General features: G+C 43.2%; 2 protein-coding genes across 2 annotated transcripts; both read left to right on the forward strand.

Annotated features, from left to right (window-relative positions):
• Positions 1-1,058: 1,058 nt before the first annotated feature.
• On the forward strand, positions 1,059-6,537 carry alx3 (ALX homeobox 3). Its single transcript, XM_070969340.1, has 4 exons — positions 1,059-1,413; positions 5,291-5,565; positions 5,701-5,823; positions 5,990-6,537. Exons 1-4 carry the CDS (start codon positions 1,059-1,061, stop codon positions 6,335-6,337), a joined length of 1,101 nt encoding a protein of 366 aa, XP_070825441.1. The 3' UTR covers positions 6,338-6,537.
• A 3,202-nt stretch (positions 6,538-9,739) lies between these two features.
• Positions 9,740-18,129, forward strand: rbm15 (RNA binding motif protein 15). The gene has a single exon (XM_070967651.1). The coding sequence runs from the start codon at positions 9,885-9,887 to the stop codon at positions 12,432-12,434; it is 2,550 nt and encodes an 849-aa protein (XP_070823752.1). The 5' UTR covers positions 9,740-9,884; the 3' UTR covers positions 12,435-18,129.
• The last annotated feature ends 666 nt before the right edge of the window (positions 18,130-18,795 follow it).

Consider the following 18,795-nt stretch of genomic DNA (forward strand, 5'->3'; position numbering starts at 1 on the left):
TTTTTTCATCTTTCATTTTTTACACGAGCCTTTTTTTTTCTTTTTTTTTTTTGATGATCACTAATTCTCACCCAGCAGGGAAATTGGTATTTTTTTCCGTGACACGCAGGCTGAGCCTTCTCTGCTTTAGCGGCAGAAGGACGCTTATTTGTCGTCAGTAGAATAATACATCGAAATCCAATCGGAAAAACAAATCTGAATTATTTAATAGGTTGAACACTTTATTGTGCGCGCAAAGAAAAGTTCAGTAAATGAAAGAATCATCAGTCTGATTTGGCTAGCCTACAAGCACAGAAACAGGATTTAGGCCTGTTCATTATGCCCGACTGTGAGAAATAAAACCAAATCAAATCAAACAAAATCAAATCAAATCAAATCAAATCAAATCAGATCAAATAGCTGCATGAAAAAGTTAAAAACAAACAGACAAAAATAACAGACGTTGTCATGATGGCCTTCAGTAAAGGTGTGCTTTTATTCAGCCTTTCTCAGCGTAAACGTGTGTGTGCGTGTGTGTGAGAGAGCGTTAGCGCGCGCGCGCCTGCTGTCTGCTTCTCCTGTCCTGCTTCATTTGCTGATTAGACCCATAACAGTATATGAAATAGGAATTAAATGGTTAATTGGACGGACAGAAACCACACGTGATTGAATTTTTGGCGGATTATATCAGACTGTTGCATGCTGTAATAGACATCCCGACACACACACACACACACACACACGCACACACACACACACACACACACACACACACACACACACACACACACACAGAGCAGAGCTTCTCTCTCACACACAGACACACACGCAGCCTCTCTCTCTCTCTCATTCACTCACACACACACACACACACTCACTCTCTCTCTCACACACACACACACCCTCTCACACACATCCTCACACAGTCCAGTCCCGGTTTCACGGGTCTTTGTTTCTGATCTGTTAAATCCCACCCACTTGACATGAACACACGGGAGAGGAAAAAAAAGCTCTCACTCCGGCGCCCACACCATCAGCGCCCAGTCGCTGTTGTCTCTGCTGCCTGCTGGACCCGTGAGATGGACACGGACAGTTGTTTGCCTTTCTCTTCGCAGACCAGCAGGAGGACACCGGAACACTCTCCGAGGCTGGAGCACGGCGGCTCCGGCTCCTTCCTCCCATGCGATGAGCTGCAGAAACCCTCGCACCTTCCTCCTCCTCTCCCTCACCGCCTCAGCCTGCGCGGGGATCTGTACTCCGCCGCCGCCATGAGCAGGTTTGGGGATGCTGCGGCGGACTTCACGCACGGCGCTGCCGCGGCGAACCCGCCCGCCTCGCCCTCCAAACACAGCAAGTTCTTGGACAGTATAAACCAGGATCAGAAGGGGACGGCGATCAGCGGCAAGCCGGCGTTTTATGACAGCAACTCGGAAGGTAAGTTAGAAATTATGCCTTTCATGTATGTAAGAAATAACCGAGAAGTAAAAGAAGGAGCAACACAGCTCCATAAAAATATAATGATCTTTATGCTTGGTCTTCTATTTTAATTACCCCTGTATGAAAACTAAGCACAACTGATTGAAAATACACAAGACATTTATACTTAACAGGCATTAAAGTTAAAGTATTTTATGCAGACATTTCTCTAGTGTTGAAGACAATCCTTACATGAGCTTTTTTTTTTTTTTTTAAATTTTGACATTTCAAAAATTAACATTATGGCCTTCCTGCGCAGGATAAGGCAGTGTAAAATAATGCATATATATGGAGGAATAAAATCTGAGAATAATCTTTATCCTTTCAACAAATGTCAATAATTGAATGACACAAATCCAGATGATCACTTGAACAGTTTTTTTTTTCAGTTTGCAGGCTTTGAAAATGTGTCATTTCAACTAATAACCACACAGAAGCGTTACGTGGTTTTTACAGGCTATGCAAATGAAAGCGCGGCTGTGATAAAAATGTCAACAAGTTTTCTTTCACCTGACAGTCCTTGATGGAAAGTGAGGGAGGTTAAAGGTCAGCCTGGCAGCAAGTTGGGTGTGTCATTGGACTCGTAGTCAGCCATCAGCTCTGTAGGCCTGTGTTCAACTGTGTGTGTCTGTGTTTTAGCCCTTAACCTCTTTCTCAGTCGCTCCTTATTCTCCTGTTATGCACCTTTTTTTGTCACATAAAACCTCAAAATCAAAATTGATGTTGAATTTCACAAGTAGGCATGCGCTCAAAGGCTGTCAGACATATTAGCCTGGAAATGTCCGTCTTAGAAAAGTTACAGCTGAATGTGTTGACCCGAAGCCTGAGGAAATGATGTGGTCTTTCACTTTATTTATTGGTGTTGATGAATCTGCAAAGCAACAGAGGATATGAGCGCTGATAAGGTCTTTCAGATATCAGTGTCCAGAATAATATACAACAGCTTGATTCATGTTACTGCCAAAGACAGCCGATGGACTTTTTTCCACAATTAGTTATGATAATGATATCAGCTCTCCTGGCTGAAAGTGAACTTTCATTACTTTTCTTTTAAATTCTGTTTAAAGAAGCGAAGCGAGGCATGTATGCTTTCCCCATTCCTCTGGCGCACACGCACGTACGCACGCATGCTCACACACACAAATGCATGCTTGCGCACTGACAATTTTTCAGTGTTAGTTTATTTTGTAAATTACTGACTTTATTGCTGTAAGCGAATAAGGCTTTGCATGTATGCGTGTGCAGAATGGATACCGTGTGTGTGTGTGTGTATGTGTGTGTGTCCACCCATACTACTCAATTTGTGTGTTTTTAAATTTGGGTTTGTGCACCTTCAAAGGCAGACACGTCTTCCTGTTTTGTCGACAGTGGGAGGAAAGTTTAGTGACGCGTTTAAAACCCTTCGCTCACCTATGCAGACTTTGAAGTTTTAAATTAGTTTTGCAATTTTTTTTTTTTTTTGCAATAAATGTTTGCATTTGGAATACAGAATTACAAGATTTCAGTGGTTGAGCCGATTTCTGTAAAATACTTTCTTTTTGTAATGCAGACTTCTTTTTTTTCCAACAAGTCGACCCAAAGGTTTCTCACGTTTTTTCCAAATTAAAGGGGTCAGAATGTGAAAAACACATCTTTTGTGTTTACTCACACTTTAATGACTTTGTTATGATGTTTCATGCTATTTTTGCTGCATTGCCAATTTCTGGTTTATATGTATGATGTTCCCAGAGGGACATTTGTGTTTTTATTTGTATATGTGTCTGACAATATTTATCCCAGATAAAATGTATCCAAGGGTACAATAGACTTCTTACATTATTCATATTTTCTGATATATTTCTGATACACACTTCTTATTTCGCCGTCAAAATAAAAAAATCTCCCTTCTATCTGTGAACTCAGCAGCATAAACTCAAGCTCAAACCTTGCTGTTAGAGGCTGAGATCACCTCATATTTAATTACCTTCACTTTTATTATTTGTCTTTATTAACTATAAGAAATGAATTTAAAACCAGGGAATTTTCTACATCCGTTTAAGAAACAAGATGAACGTATGTTTGAAAGACTGAAGTGCCGTTTGCTCGGATTGATTATGTTAATGTACAGAGCAACAAGCCTGGAAAAGACGCAGCTTTAGTTTTTACCACGACTATTTCAGTGCATTAGAATTGATCCCTGCGCTCACAGCATGACACTCCTACCTACACATTTTTTATTTATCCTCTATTTGCCTTTTCCCGTATTTCACATAGATCTCCAGTTACACTGGAATGGAGGCAGAGCGGATGTGGGTGTTTGACAGGGTAAAAGCTATACAATGTCCTGCGGCCCCAGTTTGCGAGCTTACCGGAGAATATTTTCAGCATGAGCGGCGGTGTGAGGTGGGATCTAATGGACACGAGGAAATTAATGTTGCAATGAGAAGTGCTCTCTATTGGGTCCCATATTGAATTAGGAGAATAGCAAAGTAGTGTCTCAGTTGTCCCCAGTGAGTGAGTTCCTGCAGATAGATGGAGAGTGAGTTTTGTTTTGGACCTCTGGGTTAAATGTAATGAACATGGACAACAACATCAAAACACTGCAGGAGGGAACAGCCCTTTCCATGGTCTGTTAACAGGAAGGTGAAACCATGCTTTCAGATGTCTCCTTACAGCTCAATGTAAAGGGCACGATGTGTATTATTAATTCAAACAATCTTGTGCTTTATTAGATAGAAATATGTCAAATAATTCAGCACTGGGTCCTTGTTTTCTTAATGGGAATATTTTGACGTGGTCTGTAGAATATATTGTTGTGTCAGTTTGGAAGGCGACACTTAACATTTCTGTTTTTCCAAATGAAACAAATCAGATCTTGTTTCTCACTTATTGCCTTGTGGGTTTCATTCAAGCCAAAACACTGAGAATTCGCTGCTTTAATATGGGTTGCCCGAAATAATCAAATTAAAATGCTGTTTGGTTGGATTAGTGTTGTGTGTTGCTTTTCTCTCAGCTCAGCCTCTTATGGAGCTTTGAGTTTGGGAATCAAATTGAGAGGCACAGAAAAATAAGCACGAGGCGAACGGTTTTCAGTGATACATCACAAACAAAACGCTTGATGTGATCTCCTGTTTAAATTCATTTTGTGTTGTTCTTAAAATCTGTGCGGCAGAAACACATCCAGGTCAAAATGTGCTGGTTAAAAAAGGGACTGAAACTATTTCTCTGCCAGTGAAACTGGGAGTGGTTCATCATTCTGCTGTTTGCTGAGCGCTGACCTTTTCTATCCAAGAGCTGCGCGTTTCTCATCCTCATGTTTGTGATTTCCTCACAATTTGAAAAGATATTTGCGTTGGGTATATATACGTCTGATTATCTATATTTATCCTTTAAAGGCGGCTGATCTGTTGGTTGTGTTTCTTGGGGTCATGTCCAATCTTTCTGCAACCCTACAAAATAAATTAAGATGGAGCAATTAAAAAAAAAATAGCGATAATATTTAAATTTTATTAAACCTTTAACCACAAAACATTCACTGACATCAAAAATATTTTTTTCATTAAGATTTTTTTTTTTTTGTCAAGAGTGTGTGGCAGCGACAACAGTGCGCTCTCAACAAACAAAGTGAAACAGATTCCACAAAATGTTTCACAGATCAGACGTTAAACAGTGTGAAAATTTTAGTCGCTGAAAGAAAAATCTTAATCTCAGAGCTAAATAAAGCCAACACCCTGAAAAAAGACAGCGGTCACAGCGGTATAAACCCATCAAACAGTTAATTTAAGCTGATGAATTTGTGTTCATTTTGAAATATATGCAACTGTTTACCTTTCTCTGTGTGCCCTCCACGCCTCAGTCAGAGAGAAAGGCGCTCCAAAGACCATGGGCTATCCTGGCATTGGCACAGACTGTTGTGGAAAGCTGAAAGAGCCAGGCGGCGGTTTACATGGGGACTCTATCGCCGACTCCATCGACCTATCAGGCAAGAACAAGAAGCGGCGCAATCGCACCACCTTCAGCACCTTTCAGCTGGAGGAGCTGGAGAAAGTGTTTCAAAAGACACACTACCCTGACGTGTACGCCCGGGAGCAGCTGGCCCTGAGGACCGAGCTCACCGAGGCGCGGGTTCAGGTGTGTGTTAGGGCGGCGACCTCGCATTTCACACCTTTTCATTTTATAAGTGTACGCAGAGGAGAGTTTATGGCCTGAACAAGGCCTGGTGTCTTCTGGAACTTTCCTGTTCAACGGTCTTTTTGTATTTGAAAGGTTTGGTTCCAGAATCGTAGAGCCAAGTGGAGGAAAAGGGAACGCTATGGGAAAATCCAGGAGGTCCGCAACCACTTTGCCACGTATGATATCTCTCTTCTCCCTCGCCATGACACGTACCAGGTAGGCCGCTGCAGATCTTCAATGACGGGTTGTTGTTTTTTTTTTTCAAGCTCAAGCAGACCTTTGCTGATTTTGTGTCTTGCTTTGATGTTCACCATATGAAGGATTTCCATATTTATTCCATCAAATTCCAAATGTGTCCTGTCTGAAATCTCTCCTGGTCCAGATGCAGGGCAACCTGTGGCCAGGGGCAGCTTCAGGAGGAGGCGGAGGTTCAGGTGCCGGCTGCGTCCTAGGAGCTGACTCCATCCCCTCGTCCTGCATGAGTCCGTACCCTCACCCCCACAGCAATCTGCAGGGCTTCATGGGCATGCCTCCATCCTCTGGCCATCCCCATCACCACCACCCGCCTCACCATCCGGGTATCAATGGCCTCTACTCGCTCCACAGCTTCCCGGGAGGCCTCGGGTCCCCTTCCATCGAAGGGCCTGAGACCGAATACAAGCCAACAGGCCTGGTGGCGCTGCGGATGAAAGCCAAAGAGCCAGGCAGTATCCTCTCCTGGCCTACATGACCACAACAGTGCCAGCTTCCCATTATGCACTGACTGAGCCAAAGCATATTACATTCCTGACCATAGACAGTCCCTGGTGTGCACACCCACCTCAGCATATGACTCAGATATTTCCTCTTAGCGTTTATATAAGCCAATTTGGAGACTTTTCACAGTTCACAAAATCCTGGAATTTCATGAACATGGAGGGCAACTCGAGCCTTTTGCACGAAAACCCAGCGTATTCATAGGAACTTTATTGTTTTCGGTTGTAGTTTGATGTCACAATGCTGAGACCAAAGAGGAAAAATTATTTAAGCATGTAAAAATTGTAATTATCATATTAATCATTGTTTTTTTGTCTGTTGTGCTTTATAGTGTGACCAGTAATAAAGGCCTCCATCTAAAGCATCTCTCTTATTCAGTAGGAAACTATTTTTGGGGAAAGAAAAATGGAGCAAAAGCAATCTCAGGCAGAATTATGTTAGCCCTAACGTGACTCTTTAAAAAAAAAAGAGGAAAAGAAACGACAATCAAGAGAGTTAACCAAAAGTCTGTGTCGCAAATTTAACTGGGAATGTGGTCGTGAGGCAGAAATGCTTCGCAGGCTGTGGTTGCCGTAAACACAAAGATTTCTGCTGTGCGGGAAGTGAGCTTCTTTGTATTCAGGAAGCGCACAGAGAGACCGTGCATGTGCAGCCTGCTTGGCCTCGCTTCAAGAGGCCTTCAGGTGGCACCTCATGTATCAGGAGCGAGTGGCAGGTTCATTAATGGAAAGCTAAGTGAGTGACCACACTGCACTATTGATGATAAAGCAGAGAGCCTCAGACTCAGCCGCAGACGGCTCGCTTCACGTTTCTCACTCACATCTGCCATCAGAGGTAAACCTGACCAACTGGGTAACGGGTTTTGGTTTCATTGAAGAAATCGGGGCTACTGTGGCCCGCAGCGTGTTTGTTTGATAATATTATTCACTGAAGCCAGTTCATCTGCTTTCTGTTTTTATTTACAAATATGTGTGTTCATTTATCATCTTTTTAAAGAAGAATATGATATAAATAAGCTGCTGTGGCATACTTGCTCTCACATGTACTCTGAATGCATTCCTAATAATTGTTTTCAGGAAATCTCCTTGTTGTGCTCTACCCCAAACAATTTACTTTATTGTCAAGGAAACACTGAATTGCATGGTACCATCCCATCTGGTGTAAATTACTAAATACCAACATATTCATGTCAGATGTGCAAACATTTCAATCTGTGTGAGACTGAAAATGCAACTTGAACAGAGGAAAAAAAAAAAAAGAAAGAGAGAGTTCCACTGGTGGACAAAGCCCTCCCAAGCTCCACTTACTCCCCAGGAGTGTACATGGCTTACGGCGGAATATATTGGCTCGCCTTTCCCCTTTGCTTGCTTCACCATGACAGCCATGCTGGGGCGGATTAGCTGCCATTCCCTCGGTCTGTGCCGGGGTTTTGTGCGAGCCACTAACATGTGGTTCCAATAGAGGAATGCACAAACCCATCAGAAACACTTTCCACACCCACAGCTTCAAATTCCAGCCAGGCCCTGGGAGACGGCAGCCCTTACTGCAGTTACATAGCCCCCCTGATTAAATCCCAGATTAAGTAGAGAAGATAAGAAGACCTGTCAGTAGGGATAAGGGATTGAGGCGATGGCCATCTTTAGGAAAGCTGAAGAAATAGCAGATGGTGGATCAGTGTTCAATTTTAATATTTATTTTCAGATAGGGAGCAGGTTACATGTAGATACATTTTATCCGTCTATATACAAAAGAGGAGTTGCAGTGGCTTGATGCAACATGAACGACTCACTTCATCTTCAATGCAAACTTTATTGCACTTAAAAAAGGACCAATTACCTTATTTGACAGTAGGCTGTTCAAGCTTTGACCGTTATTAAAGTTACAGTGGTGTGGCAGAAGCTTTGATCTGTATCGACTCAATATATCAGGCTACAGAGGCCTTACGTGATTTGTCAGAAAAGAAATGCAAAATGTTGAGTTGCGGTTGTGCGATGCTGGGGGCAGTTAATTACCCAGTATCACTGTGTGTCAGGGTCATTGGGTGAAGACTGTCACTGGAAATTACACTACCCCTTAGCCTCATTAATGGACACACCAAAAAAAAAAAAAAAAAAAAAAAGATTTAATGCTCATTAAAATCTGTAAAGCTGCCTGCTGGCCACTGTTCTGAGCTTTGATCTCAACAAGATTTATCTTGGCCTTGAAGTGCAGCTATTGTGACACAACAGATCCGTGTATTTGAAGCAGTCTAACAGCATTAACATGTCCCACTAAGCTAAACAATGTGGTAGCACAGTCAAACAGTGGAGTGAGGCAAGTTCAACACAGTCTGTCGTGAAGTATTTGGCTGCTTCCAGTCATTTATCGGTAGAACTTCATTTTACAGTTCATCGTCTGTGGGGGAAAGAAAAAAAAACCCTGCCACACTGACTTTTTGAATTTAATTATACAGTGTGCACAAAATGTTTTTACATTTCCACGTGCAAAAAGTTGTTGAAAGTAAGTAAGAAACTATGAACTCAGCTCGGTGTTATTGCTTCAAGCAGTTTGAGGGAGAAGATAAATCTGTCAAGTGGCAGCCAGATAACACTGGTGTATTTTTGTTTTACTTTCGATTTATACCTCTAAAGGCAACCAGAGTATTCAGAAGTAACCCATTAAAAGGCATGAATTAATATAGTGGCCTGAACTCTATCCAATAAACCTCCACTACTTAACAAGGCTCATTAATTACCCATTAACTTAGAGGCTATTAATTCCATTTTTCATCAGTCAACATAGTTATGACTGACGCTTGGTCTCTGTATACTTATTACAAAATACATACGGAGCAACACCGTGAGCCTGTCGTATCTAAGTCATTCTTAAGGATTACTTCAGGGCTTATCGGCTACTGTAGGTTTATGGCCTCTGCACAAATACTGCCATCTTGTGGTTTAGGTTGAGTTGTGTAAAATGTTTCTCCATCACTCCCTGCTGGGGAAAGATACAGTTACTGTCACGGAATCGGGTCATTTTATACTTTTAATGTGCGCACTGTCTATAATAATAAAGTCACTTAACCAAATTTAAAAAACAAAACAAAACAAAACACACACAAAAACAAACAAACAAAAAAAAACAAACAAACAGTAACGCCTCACAAAACAATGCATTCACATAACCCTGCCACAAGTGTAAATAGTGTAAATCTCTAAATAAATACTACCTTGTTATGCTCATAATGTTTAATATGGAAGATTTCGTTAGTTGTAAAAAGCGAAAAACGCATAAATTATTTCACGTAAATGTCTCAGTGGGTGATTGACACGCACTTTTAAGTTTCCCACCCACTTTTTTAACCAATCAGGTCGAAGGGGAGGATCCTGTCAGTAATCTTTACAAAATGGCGACTGTTGTTGTTTAGCCGCAGGGGCACTGAATAAATCCGTTTTTCATTTCAATAATTTTCTGCACTCCGTTGCAGAAACAGCACCAAAAATAGCCCAGACGTCCCAGGGGTCGGCTCCGTGTGGACTGAAATGAAAGGTAAAGAGCGGTCGCCGATTAAAAAACGCTCCCGGGCCTTGGACGATATTCGAGACAGGGGAGGATGCCACCCGACCAGCAAGAAAATGGGGGCTATCTCCGTCTCCAGTGGGAGTAATAATGGAAATAGCTCTACCAAAAGCGACGGCGGTTCGACGAGAAGGAGTCTGCTCGGCGAAAAAAGAGACCGAGATTTCGACGGTCACAGTCGGACAGGAAATAATCACAGTTTGTCTGCCGCCGCGACCTCCGTCGGCAAAAACCACAACCTGAGCCTGACGCTGGATTTAGCCTCACCGAGGACCGCTTCACGGGGGGAGCAGCGGGTTCAGCCGCCCGGCGCCGAGAGTGAGTACAAAACCCTAAAAATAAGCGACCTCGGCGCCCAGCTGAGCGACGAAGACATAGAGGACGGACTCTTTCACGAATTTAAAAAATTCGGAGATGTGAGCGTGAAGATAAGCCGCAGCAACGACGAGCGGATAGCGTTTGTGAATTTCAGGAAGCCGGAGGACGCCAGAGCCGCGAAGCACGCCAGGGGCCGGCTGGTGCTGTACGACCGGCCGCTGAAAATCGAGGCGGTGTACATCAACAGGAGGAGAAGCCGCTCCCCTGTGGAGAGAGACTTGTATGGTGCAGCTCAAAGCCACAGACATTTGCAGAGACCACTCTCGCCCACCGGACTCGGGTACAGAGACTACCGGCTGCAGCAGCTGGCTTTGGGACGGCTCCCCCCTCCCCCGCCGCCCCCTTTACCCAGAGAGCTGGAGCGGGACAGAGAGTTTGCCCTGTTTGAAGCCAGGGCACGTCCAGCTTTCATTGCGGAGCGAGCAGCTTTTCGTGAGGAGGATTTTATATCTCCAGAAGATGACCAAAGAGCCAACAGGACATTGTTTTTAGGTAATCTGGACATAACTGTTACAGAGGCGGACCTGAGGAGAGCTTTTGACAGGTTTGGGGTCATATCAGAAGTGGACATTAAAAGACCCACGAGGGGACAAATCAGCACATATGGATTTCTGAAATTTGAGAACCTTGACATGGCTCACCGTGCTAAGCTTAGTATGTCTGGAAAAGTAGTTGGCCGCAACCCCATAAAGATAGGTTATGGGAAAGCAACTCCCACCACGCGTCTGTGGGTGGGTGGACTTGGACCCTGGGTTCCTTTAGCTGCCCTGGCGAGAGAGTTTGATCGTTTTGGCACTATACGGACCATAGACTACAGAAAGGGGGACACTTGGGCTTACATTCAGTATGAAAGTTTGGACGCTGCACAAGCAGCGTGCACACACATGAGGGGCTTCCCGCTGGGAGGTCCAGAGAGGAGACTGAGAGTGGACTTTGCTGACACTGAGCATCGTTACCAGCAGCAGTTCCTGCAGCCTCTCCCAATACCACCGTTTGACATGGTGGCCGAGTCGTTTGTCCACCGTGCCACTCCTGAACCTCTGAGGGTCAGGGAACGGACTCCACCGCCGCTTCACTTCAGGGAAAGAGAGCTCTTTCCTGGAACTGAGTGGCCCAACCCAGCACTTCGTGATCGGGTACGAGCCTCACCCTTTGAGCCCCTGGAGCACTTGGAGCGTGAGCGGCGGGCACGGGAGCCCTGGTCTTTGGAACGAGAGCTGCAGGGACGGGAAGCCGTACGCAAGCGTCGTGTAATGGAGGATGGACGCCATATAGACCACTCCCCTGACAGCACTGAGAGGACAGTAAGGCGTAGGCGTGCTTCTCCAGATGCTAGTCCTGGAGGTAGCAGCAGAGATGGAGGACGCTTCAGTGACTCAGAGCGCCCTCTGCGGGGCGAGAGACCTTCCCCCACACGAGAACATCACAGCGCACTGGAACGAGGTGGGGCTGAACGGAGACTCAAAAACCAGAGCCTCTCTGACAAGGGACCTCCGAGCAGCAGTGTTTTGGCTGTTGGAGAGCGCAAGCGCAAAGCAGGCGATGGTGGCAAGGGGCCGAACAAAAGAGAACGTTCTGAGAGCAGCGCCAAGGGAGGCCAGCCATCCAAACCAGACGGCATGAAACTCGGTTTGGCCTGGCATGGCATGCTGTTGCTCAAGAACAGCAACTTCCCAGCCAACATGCACCTGCTGGAGGGCGACCACAACGTGGCCAGCGACCTGCTTGTAGACGGCACAACGGGGAGGCAGGTGAGCGAGCTAAAGATCACCCAGCGTCTCCGTCTGGACCAGCCCAAGCTCGACGAGGTGTCCCGACGCATCAAGGTGGCGGGTCCCGGCGGCTACGCCATTCTGCTGGCAGTTCCTGGCGCCACAGAGGATACGTCTTCGACTGACCCCGCGGCCTCAACTCAGCGGCCGCTTCGCAACCTGGTGTCCTACCTCAACCAAAAACAAGCAGCTGGAGTCATCAGTCTGCCTGTGGGGGGGAGCAGAGATAAAGACAACACAGGGGTTCTTCATGCTTTCCCTCCCTGTGATTTCTCCCAGCAGTTCCTGGATTCCTCTGCCAAAGCTCTGGCTAAAAGTGAAGAGGACTATCTGGTCATGATTGTGGTTCGCGGAGCATCTTGAAAAAGTCAGAACACACTAAGTTCAAGTGGTGTTAAAAAAAAAAAAAAAAAAAAAAAAGAAAGAAATGTCTGCTGTATGTCAGTAACTATTGCATGCTGTGTGTTCTGCATTATGGGGTACACTAGTATGGTTCTTGAGTACTTTGTATGTTGCCATGTAATCCACTCTAAGGACAAACGGTGCCCTCCCACAAAACTAAAAGGAAGTGTGTTTTTGAAATTATTTTTTAAGGGAGAATGACATGCTCTCCAGGTCATAAACCTGCAGCGATTCAGTACTGTAAAACAGTAAAATATGAGGAGCATTTGTTGAATAAATTTCAGTTTCATTTAAGAGGAGATAAGTCCTATAGAAAACAAAATTTTGGTTCATTCACAGGTTTAAAATCTTAGCTTCCCAACTCGACTACAAGAAAAGAACCAGCAAATTTAGAAATGCAGCGAGCAGACACAGTAACACCTCCACTACAATAAAATGGGCAGAAGCTATTAGTGTTGAAGCCACATCTCTCTGATGCAGTCTTAACAAACGCTGAAAATAACAAGCTGAACAAAGGTCACGTTTGTTTCTGGGCTAATGTGCTGTATCACCTGAGACTGTGTAGGTGTTGTTGTGTCTACCTGCTGCACAGGTATTTACATGAGGGAAATCAGAAAACATCCCATTTCAAAGCTTTGAATTGCAGTGCAATAACGTGTCTGCTATAATGACTTTCTGACGGATGGAGGCAAAGGTGTGCATGACAGTTTCTGAGCTGGAGGTTTTGCTGAAGGTGTGGTGAAGGATTTGGTTCTGCAGTTTCAAAGCTCATCTCTTTGGAGAAAGACTCCTGGTAACATTTTGAAGGTCAAAATATGTTGTACCACAACTCCTCCTCAGCACACCACACTCCATTCACCAGATGAGTTTTTTTTTCCACCGTCTAACCACCTGATGACAACAATATGGCTGACAAAGTCTGGTGAATGTGGTGCACTGAAGAAGAGTTGTGAGCTGCAGACTTTAAAACCTCTCCAGATAAACATGACACATTTCAGTTACTTACGCTGTGAATTGTGTTTGAAGAATGGCAAATTATGACCAGGATCACGGTTTGAATTTGAGCAAATCTTCAATTAATGTGTTCCTCAACATCAGAATACCAAATTGCAGGATAGACAATGAACCGGGTGTGTGTCCACTGGTAAAACTAAATTGTTATGTCGCCTCGATGTGGGATGCCGAATACTAACAGATGTGAGATTTTTGCCCAGGGAACAGCCCATAACACGATACGCATAGCATAGTGAAGCAAATACTAACATGTTTTTCATATTTTTTACTTCACATTTTACTTTGTGCATCCCTACCTTAGAAATGGTTGTGTAATGTGATCTATGAAAAAACTACAGTAGTAATGGATAAAAAGCTTAGAGAGTTTTGTGTTGTTTCATTTATTTCTCTGAAACCAGTAGCTCCTCCAAGAATACATTCAGTATCAGTAAAATGTTGGTTCAAAGCAACAGAACTCCGCTATTTGTTCAGTAGGTTGGGTTTGTGTCATTTTAAAGTTTTAGAAACATTTTTACAGTTAATATTTAAAGTAAAAAGGTCTAAATTGGACAGTATTTTACTCATGCCTGCCAACATGTTCCCAAGGCCGACTTACCGTATTTTGTTTTGCCACTGTCTGTTTGTCATGCAATAGTAACCCACCCTGAGTTATAATTTGCTGAGTTTGGTTTAATATGTATTGAAAACAAATATGTCGGAAAATTGTCATGTGTGAACGTTGCACCCACTTCAACACTGGACTCCAGAGGAGACGAGTGCAGAGCTGAAACGCTCTGCAGAGAAGGCAGCCTAGTGTTTGTGGGTCCTCACTAATGAGGCAACTTTTAAGTTGTGTGTCCCATCTGCACCTGTGATGACTTCTGTTTTAAATGGAAAATTGAGCAATGTACACTTTGATGTCATGGGAAAGGAAAATCCGTAGAGCCCATGCGAAGCTGTTCACATACCTGCAAGTGCATTTGGGCACTTAATGTGACCGATTATCAATAAATTGTTCATTTGAAGGGAATCATGTTTCTTCGATGGAGGTGAATTGAAGAAACAAGCTGCCATGCCTTATTGTGTTTCGAAGGAGTTGTCACTTGAAATTTTGTTTCTGCACACCAAAAGGGAGACAATTTGCAGTTTGTTTAGCACCAGTGACGGGAGACCTCTGTATCACGCGAGGATCGCTGTTTGCTGACAGGCCTGTGCTGAGCTCCTAAGTTGCCCATCTTAAATTACTCTCCCACGAGCCACTGTTATACCCTCAACTGTTCCTGTTGGCATGTGAACACCTGCTCAAGACGGAGGAGCCACTGCCGCCGCTGCCGCCCCTTGTTTCCAGCCAGAAATCCAGTTTACAGCGTGAAACGGTGGCAGCGGCAGACGGCGGTGCAGTTCGGGAGTCGAGGGCCGGAGCAGCAGCACGCGGCAGTATCCTGTTGTCTTCCCTGGTCAGTGCTCTAAAGGTTTCATGCGCATTGTTCCTGGTTCTGAGTAGGAGCTGAGGAAACCCCGCCACCACGCCACACACTCCACTCGGGAGATTGTGGGTGACACTGCTCTGAAATTTCCATAGCACCTACAGTTCAGGCTGTCTCGCTGCAGATGCCAACCTGAACCACTGGGCTGATTTGTCTTTATTATACTTTGCCCAGTTATGATTTGATTTGACTTAAAGTTTGGCTCAGGCAAGAGGATTGGCCCAAACCTCAGCCAGGAATATTGTTTGCTCCCATCTTTGTGTTCTCCTCTGAACCCTCTCCGAGGAGACGAGTGAAAACGCGTTTGCTGCGCTGAAGCTGTATTCCATCATCATCTGAGGTCTGCTGCAGCTTGGAAATGAAACACCGACGGGGAAAAGTGTCCCTGTACCCTTTTTGACACCGCTGGAAGGAATCCACACTGCGGACCGCACCCCTCCCCCAGATTCTTCTAGGAGACCTGTTTCATTTAAGTTTATGGCCACTTTACACAGGAAAGAAAGTTTCCATTTCCTGCTGTCATCCATTTTAGTCATATTAGTGTGAAAACAAATGCTGTGTTCTGTGCTGAGAAGGACCGCTCGCTTCACCAGAGAAACATTGCCATCTTCAGGACCACGGAGCTCCTGCTTTCCCCTCTCACAGTCTACCTGACAAATCACACTCATGCACACCAGACAGCGAGGACAGAGCTGCTCTCACTGTACGACTGCTGTGTAGAAACGGCGTGAGGGTGAGTAAAGAGGAAAAGTGCTGCCTGCCAGCTCTGTATCGGTGGCTTAAGCAGCAGTGGTAAGTATGAAGTGTCAACACCATGTTTTCGATAACATGCACAACACTGTCGTTTTCAGCCAAAGTCATTACTGACGTTATTACTGATGTTACTTCCACCTTATTGGCATCAGTCCAGTTGTGTAAGATAATGCGTCGTTTACTGCCCACAGTAACCCATTGCAGCTTTGATCAGCAGTTAAAAAAAAACAAAAAACAGACCAATCTGATGAGAAATTGTCTAAAACAGCAAACATTTTAAAATCCAGATTGAACCTTTTGGTTAAGACACTCCTGCAGAAGCTTTTGTTTGCATTCATTGCAAAATTGATGTAAAGGGTTGAAATATAATTTGGTGACTTTTTATAGTTTATGTTTAAAAACACTGCACATTCAGCTGTTGCAGCCGTAGTGGAGATGTGAAATCAAATGGGGATTATTATCATTCACTTAAAGACTGATCTTGTCTCTGTTGAAGAAGAAATACAGGTAACGTTAATGTGATGTGATCTGTGAGAAAAGTGGCCTAATTGGTTGATGGCCATCCAACCAGCAGCTTCAAACCACTGCAGTCTCTCTTTAGACTCACATTCATGCGTAAGGTTGTCAGTAAGCCATTAATGATTATAGATAGTTATTGATTGGTTGTGCTAAAAGAAACCTTTATTACATTACTTGCCAAGCCTAAAGCATTATTATCAGTTCAGAGCTGGTCAGCTGGAAGGAATTATGATGACATAAGCAAATGACTTCTGCCGCAGAACTGTCTTTGCATTAGGAGATGTTAATGATTACAGGCCCCAAATGATGCTAACCTCCAGTTAATGAATGGACACTATTAAGACAAGGTATAAAGGAGGTCTGGCCTGCAGCCTGTGCCTCGGTCACATGCCACCAGTATAGCTCGTGAAAACAAAATCAATACTTTCAATCTGGCTGCCAGCACTTCACTGATACCAGTATGGCTTTTACTGTGCTCCCACTATATTATAGATGATATTTGTTACACTGTGTCAATTAATCACAGCCAACTAAATATTTACTCATCAGTATGAGCAGAAATACACACTTGGCAAAGTGTTTTGTTTGAAAATGAGATTCATAATTTAAGGTAAATATGCGCATAAAAATAAACTTTCAGTTTTTAGCTCAATGATCAGTTAATTTAGTCATTGATTTACAGACTGATGTTTGGACAGCTTTATGTTGATAAACAGTGTTAAGAAAATAGGACCATTTTTAATCTTAAGGAACTGGGTTGTTATCTATAGTCCTTTGCAAGGATACCATAAGATATCTTAACATTTCACAAATGTCCAATTCCAGAAAAGTTTGGTCGCTGTCTAAATCATAAATACAATAGAATGCGATCATTTGCTAATTCTTTTTGACATAAACTCAACTAAAAACAGTACAAAGACAATATATTTACTATTTTACCTCATCAGCTTCATTGATTTTTCTAAATATCTGTTTATTCTGAATTTGATGCAGCAACATGTTTCAAACATGTTGGGAAAGGAGCAACTAAAGACTGGAAAGATGTGGAATGCTCCAAAAACACCTGTTTGGATCATTCCACAGGTAAACAGGCTCATTGGTAACAGGTGAGAGTATCATGATTGGGTATGAAAGGGGCATCCTGGAAAGGCTCAGTCCTCAAGCGAGGATGATAAAGGATATGACTGCATGGACTCAGGAACATGTCATAAATCTGTTGTCAGTAAACACAGTTTGTTTGTAAATGACTGCATTCTGTTTTTATTTGTTTCACACAGAGTCTCCACTTGTTTGGAACCTGGTTTGAAGATTGGTGTGCAGCGTGGTATTGTATAATCACCTCAGTTCAACATGACATAATATTTGCTGTGAGGAAGATTATCTGATTTACTGGTCAACAAACAGTTTAGTTTATAAAAGCCACAAATTACAATTTCACACTTGATTTGCTCTCCATGCTGATTTCAGTGCAGTCCATCGCAGTATAAAGCACTCACTTGGATATCATGTCAAACAGCATTTGAATTTCTAATAACAGGTTGCACAGAAACTTGCACTGACAAGCATTTTCAAACACTGTCAAGATTAAAACACATTTGTTTGTGTCCTTCGCAGAGTTCTGCTGGACAGGTGCATCCGTTTGTTTCCAGGCTGCCCGTAAACACACCGTCAACTGTCATCTATTGTAAGTAACCTGTTTGCTTTGATTAACACTACATGAACAATCTGAAATTATGTAAATTGTTGAACCCTTTTTTGACAAAGTGAAATAATTGCAAGCATGTGTTGGGCCTACTTTTAAGCCTAAGATTAAATGAATGTAATATATACAGTCAAATCATTATGTTTATTCGTGTCACCGTGTCTAAATAATGTATCAATAAAATATGTTGAAGATGTTGAAAGTTGTGAGTGTTTTGTGCAGAGAGATAGAAATTGTTCTGGTATGAGTTAATTTATTGCTGAGTTGTCTGAATTACACAAGAACAGACTTGAGGCACATGTCAGTTTTTTGCAGCTGACTGTGCACTGTTACAAGGCTTAAAAATGAACTCGAAGGGCTCAGAACAGGACATCTATGATTGGTTAAGCATATTTTCTAAACTATCGGTTCGCAATCCAGGAGCCAGAGTTGTGACAAAACAGTGCTTTACCCATAAATTCATCTGCTGCAACAAAAACACAAGATCAGATGCCATCAAACAGAGCTCAGTTCCTTATCAGTGGTGTTTGAGACATCACCAAAAGGACATAGAAATTATTTCAAGATATTTCTCAAACATACAGTTCCTTAAAATATCCACATTACTAAGTAAAATAATCCCCAACCAAAATCTACTTTTAAAGCGTTGAATACTTTCATAAAAGATTTATTATGGTACAAAATATTCAGTGGTCCTCAATCACAAAAGCAAACTGGTGGTGAATGCAACTCGTGAGTCAAAAGAGCTTTTGTGCATGACTGTCGTTATTGAAACAATACAAAGAGCCTTGCTTAGTATTGTGAAAGTGAGCTGAGGGGGAATAATTTGGTACTAATTGAGACAGCATTCTTTGAGTAGAAGCATTCC

The sequence above is a fragment of the Chaetodon trifascialis genome, chromosome 8 (genome assembly GCF_039877785.1).
Source record: "Chaetodon trifascialis isolate fChaTrf1 chromosome 8, fChaTrf1.hap1, whole genome shotgun sequence".
In the NCBI taxonomy this organism is placed as follows: Eukaryota; Metazoa; Chordata; class Actinopteri; order Chaetodontiformes; family Chaetodontidae; genus Chaetodon; species Chaetodon trifascialis.